The following is a 4591-nucleotide window of genomic DNA, read 5'->3' as shown; positions in this document are numbered from 1 at the left end:
GCAGGCGGGCGGGCAGGCGGGCGGGCAGGTGGAGCGGTGCTCCTCAGGGTGCATCAGGCTCGTGCTGGGGTTGAGAAAGCGTGGGGACAGTCCTCGGTGGGACGGGGAGCTCAGAGAGCAGCAGCCGCGGACAGAGAAGCGTCCCGTTCCCACGTCACAAGAGGCTCGAGACAGGGTGGCCAGGCCGTCGGTGCTCTGCAAGTCGCTCCCTCGCGGCTCCTCGTAGAAGGAAAGGGGGGGGTCTCCCCAAGGACACGCACCGCACACAGCACAGCAGTGTCTCTAGGAAATCAGTGTGAGCGTGCGGGTGGGTGGTTGACCAGCGGTCCGTCTATTCCTGAACGTGGGGTGATTTCCGACGTCCTCACTGGTACCCCTCAATGAGCTGGCTCGTCCAGCAAGCTCTAGTGAGAACCGACTGGGCCAGGCGCCCGCGTCAGGCCTCAGGGGCAGAGGAATTTGGGGGACAGGATTTCTATCTGGGGAACGTGGCCCCTTGCAGAGAAGCAGACGGTTAGCCGCAGGTGGCGGTGGCCTGGTTGACACCCGTTCCTGGTGTGGTGGGACCAGAGCGGGCGCCGCCAGCCCCCGTGTGCACACGCTGGGGCTGGGCACGGGGCTGAGGCAGCTGCCAGCTGGCGACACAGCTGTAAAGGACGGAGGGGCCACATCTGCTGGACAAAGAGCAAGGCGGGAGGAGGCAGCGGGCGGGGGCCCCTCGCGTGCCGTCCCCCTCAGCCCCGTCTCCCCCAAGCCACGGGTGCTGCTGGTTTTTCGGCCTTGCCTTGCACCTGGGTCCCCTCTAACTGGTTTCTCTCCCAACCAGCGCCCCGTCCACCGAGCACCACTGGGTGGAGACCAGCCCCCAGCCCACGCTGGCCCTGCTGGGGGGCAGCCGGCCCCCAGGAAGCCGCCTCGGCACCAGCGAGTTCGCGGGCCCCGGCACCGACGGCCCCGGCTGGCCACATCTGCCTCCTGCCGAGCTCCACTCGGCTCTCCACGGCCACGAGCTGTCCCTGGTGGGGCCACCGGAAGCTCTGGGTCCCCTGAGCGGCCAGGCCTTCCTGGGCTTCGGCACGGCCCCCGTGGTCAGCGGCCTGCTCCCTGGAGAGGACCCGGGGACCCTGTCAGGCAATTCCCACGGCGCACCCCAGCCGCCCAGCACCCTGCGGACAGCAGCCGTGGCTGCCGACAACGGCTTCCTGCCGCACGGCTTCCTCGCGATGGCCCCCGGCCACGGCGGCCACCACGGCCCCGCCCTGCAGGGCCCGCCCCTGCCCGAGAAGAAGCGGGCCTCGGAGGGCGACCGCTCCCTGGGCTCCGTCTCCCCGTCCTCCAGCGGCTTCTCCAGCCCGCACAGCGGGAGCACGGCGAGCATCCCGTTCCCGCACGTCCTCCCGGACCTGCCCAGGCCCCCCGAGGCCGCCGCCCCTTCGCCAGGTGGGTGAGCTCCCAGGTCCAGACACACCTGGTCCACCGCGTGCTCAGGAAGGACCCCGGGGTCACACGTGGGCCTGGGCCTCTGCCGCCGGCTCCGTCACACTCCACGCTCCACGCCGTCCTCTCCCCGGACACCCCACCCCGGCCCAGGAGGGGGGCTCTGACCTCCCAGTTCCTGGGGGCCAGAGCCGGCAAGAAAACGCCCTTCACCACGACCGTTTAAATGCCCGTTTAAATTTTGCTTTGCAGACGACCCAGGGGACAAGCCCGTGTCCGTGAACTTCGTACAGGACACATCCAGGTTCTGGTATAAAGCGGACATCTCCAGGGAGCAAGGTGCGTGGCAGGGGGGTCCGGCGGGCAGGCGTCACTTCCCGGGGCTGTCAGCCTCGACTCATTGGTGACAGCCTCACGTGGAAGGTCCCGGCCTGTCCAGGCTGGACACAGCTGGCCATGGAGCCACAGGATGAAGTATAGCATTTCTGCCATTGTCTGGGGCAAATCTTGGGATTTGTATTTAGTATCGAGTAACTTCGGGGGGCGTATTCTTCTTACCTTCAGAAAGTGTGATTAGGAAGTTCTCTCCTTTGACTGACATTAATTGAGCTCACACCCTGAAATCCTCAAGGAAACGCCACGTGGGGCCACGGCGGGGTTGGCGTGGCGGCCTCCGCCCACTTCCTGCCCGCCAGCCGTCGTACTGGGACCTGGGCTCCGCGGGGTCCTCGTCAAGTCACTCAGGGCTAACGGGGGCATGAGATCCAAAGGGAGGGGCCCCCAGGAAACCCTAGTGGTCACAGAGCCCGTCCCCGGGGCACTGAACTGCGGGAGCGGGTACCCCGGCCGGCCCGGCCCCACCTGCCCAGGAGCAGAAGGCGGCCACGGTGGAAGCAGACCGCACGTGTGCCCCGGCGACGTCCATCCCTCTGCTCCTCCAGCCATCGCCATGCTGAAGGACAAGGAGCCCGGGTCATTCATCGTCAGGGACAGCCACTCCTTCCGGGGCGCCTACGGCCTGGCCATGAAGGTGGCCACACCCCCGCCCTCCGTCCTGCAGCTGAACAGGAAAGGTAGGCGGCCAGGACCGTGCCGGCCGCGTGCCTGCTCGTGGGGCGGCGCTCCCAGTCTCCCTCTGCCTGGGGTTCTCGGGCCCGTCTCTCTCAGCACCGTCCTCGTTCGGGACAGAGTGTTAGTGATTTGTAAATATTACTTCTTTATTGCTCTGAACGGGTGACCTCTCCAGGGTTCAGATACCACGACGTAAAACAGGGCCTGCACCAAGACGTCCCCGTTCTCAGCCCGTCCACCCCAGTCCCCTCCTCCCCGTAGTGACCGTCTGGAGTCACTCCCCGCACATCTGCTCGCGGACTGCCCGGTGCCACCGCGTGCACCCCCCTTGACACTCAGGTGGCACCCGGCTCGCCCTCCTCCCCGTAGTGACCGTCTGGAGTCACTCCCGCACGTCTGCGCGCGGACTGCCCGGTGCCGCCGCGTGCACCCCCTTGACACTCAGGTGGCGCCCGGCTCGCCTGGTTCCTGGCCCTGCACCCGGCAGTCCCCAGGGGCCCGCCCGCCCGACCTGGGCACTGGAGGGCGTAGGGGGCACCCAGCCGTCCACCCAGTGCTGTCGGCCCCCGTCCTGCAGCCCGGCCCCCAGTCTGGGAGGACCCTTGGCTGCCCGCGGCAGTGGCCAGACCCTGACGCACGGGGCTTCCCAGGGCCGCCCCGGCCGTGACCGCCACACCCTGTCCCGTCTCCCCCCGCAGCGGGCGACCTGGCCAACGAACTGGTCCGGCACTTCCTGGTCGAGTGCACCCCGCGGGGCGTGCGGCTGAAGGGCTGCTCCAACGAGCCGTACTTTGGTGAGTGGCGGGGCGGGCGCTGGCATCCTCCGGTCCTCTGTCCTCGCGGGCACTTTCGTCTCCGGTTCTGAGGGTCCTCCCGCCCGGTCACCGTCTCTGAGGTGCACTGGGTGTGCAGGGGCGGACGAGCGTGGAGGAGGCTCCCCCTGCCTGCCGCTCTCCCCGGCACAGGACGGCCACAGCGCGTCCCTCCTCCCTGGGACACGAGGCCCCGGGCTCCCCGGGCGAGGCGCGCGTGCTCGGAAGCGTCCCCGTCTCACGGGGATGATGGAGCGGGGGCGGGCGCTGTCCACGTCGGCAGCCTGGCGTTGCCTTCTGGGGTGGCGAGGGTGCGCGTCTGCTCCTACCCCACCCCCTCGCTGCCTGGCTGAACCTGGGGCTCCCGGGGAGGGCGTGCCACACGGAGCCCCGTGCGATGGAGCCCCTGCGCAGCCACTGGCTTCGGGGCGGGCTGAGCGCTGCCCCCGCGCGTGCTCACCTGCCTCCCGTCCCGCAGGCAGCCTGACGGCCTTGGTGAGTCAGCACGCCATCACGCCCTTGGCCTTGCCCTGCAAGCTGCTCATCCCGGACAGAGGTAGGCAGCCGGGCTTCGGGGTTGTCGTCGTCCCGCGGTTTAGAAACCCAGTTCGCCAGCGTGCTGTGGGAGAGGGGGCCAGGCCGTCCTGCCGTCGGTTCCGGGGGGGGTGGGTGCCGGGAGCTCCAGCAGATGCGTCCCCCGAAGAGGGTGCAGCAGGCAGGACAGAGGTCGCCTGCGGTCTGCCGGGCGCGCTGGCGTCGGGGTCTCTGAGGACACGGCGAGAGACGTCACCCCGTGAGCCCTCCGTCCTGTCCTCGCGGGTAAAGCCTGCGCCCTGAGTGGTGACCTTTGGCAGGCACGCCGTCCCGGGGCTTTGCAGCAGAGACCCTGTCGCTCAAAAATGCACAGTGCCCGAAGCACGGGGCCTTCAAGGTCACCCACGCGAACTTATGAGTCTACAGAGCATCGAGCGAGCCTCCCCTTCCCCTCCACGGCTGTTTGCAAAGATCCGTAATAAAAAATTAAAATAAGTAACACCCGCAGTGTGACAGGGATGGGACTTTACGTCCCGGCTCTCCAGCGACTCGGTTCACGTGGTTTATTACATTCCACGAAGGCGAGCGATTCCGAGTGTAGGTCGGTGCGAATTCCCTTTTATAATTTAGTCGTTCACGTAAATTAACTCAGAGCTCAGGGAGGCATTTGCTGAACTGTGTCGTCCCAGCTTTTGCCCAGAACACGATGGCAGCTTCTCGGCTGGGCTGCTGTCACC

At 67.5% G+C, this 4591-nt stretch overlaps 1 protein-coding gene across 16 annotated transcripts in view; it reads left to right on the top strand.

The window, feature by feature from the left end:
- Nucleotides 1-4538, top strand: part of LOC102891693 (tensin-3) — a 117945-nt gene extending 113407 nt beyond the window's left edge. For 11 of the 16 annotated variants that reach the window (XM_025046485.1, XM_025046486.1, XM_025046496.1 and 8 more), the window contains 5 exons: nucleotides 827-1440; nucleotides 1690-1776; nucleotides 2379-2510; nucleotides 3207-3302; nucleotides 3799-4537. In XM_025046485.1, the coding sequence (XP_024902253.1) occupies nucleotides 827-1440; nucleotides 1690-1776; nucleotides 2379-2510; nucleotides 3207-3302; nucleotides 3799-4157 (1288 nt within the window). In that variant the 3' untranslated portion in view covers nucleotides 4158-4537. Of the gene's footprint in view, nucleotides 1-826; nucleotides 1441-1689; nucleotides 1777-2378; nucleotides 2511-3206; nucleotides 3303-3798 lie in introns of all 16 variants that reach the window. The other 5 variants (XM_025046487.1, XM_025046491.1, XM_025046494.1 and 2 more) reach the window with 1 other exon arrangement.
- The last annotated feature ends 53 nt before the right edge of the window (nucleotides 4539-4591 follow it).

Source organism: Pteropus alecto, unplaced genomic scaffold (assembly GCF_000325575.1).
Source record: "Pteropus alecto unplaced genomic scaffold, ASM32557v1 scaffold214, whole genome shotgun sequence".
Taxonomy (NCBI): Eukaryota; Metazoa; Chordata; class Mammalia; order Chiroptera; family Pteropodidae; genus Pteropus; species Pteropus alecto.
Note: the sequence above shows the minus strand (reverse complement) of the source record. Positions and strands in the feature narration are given on the sequence as shown.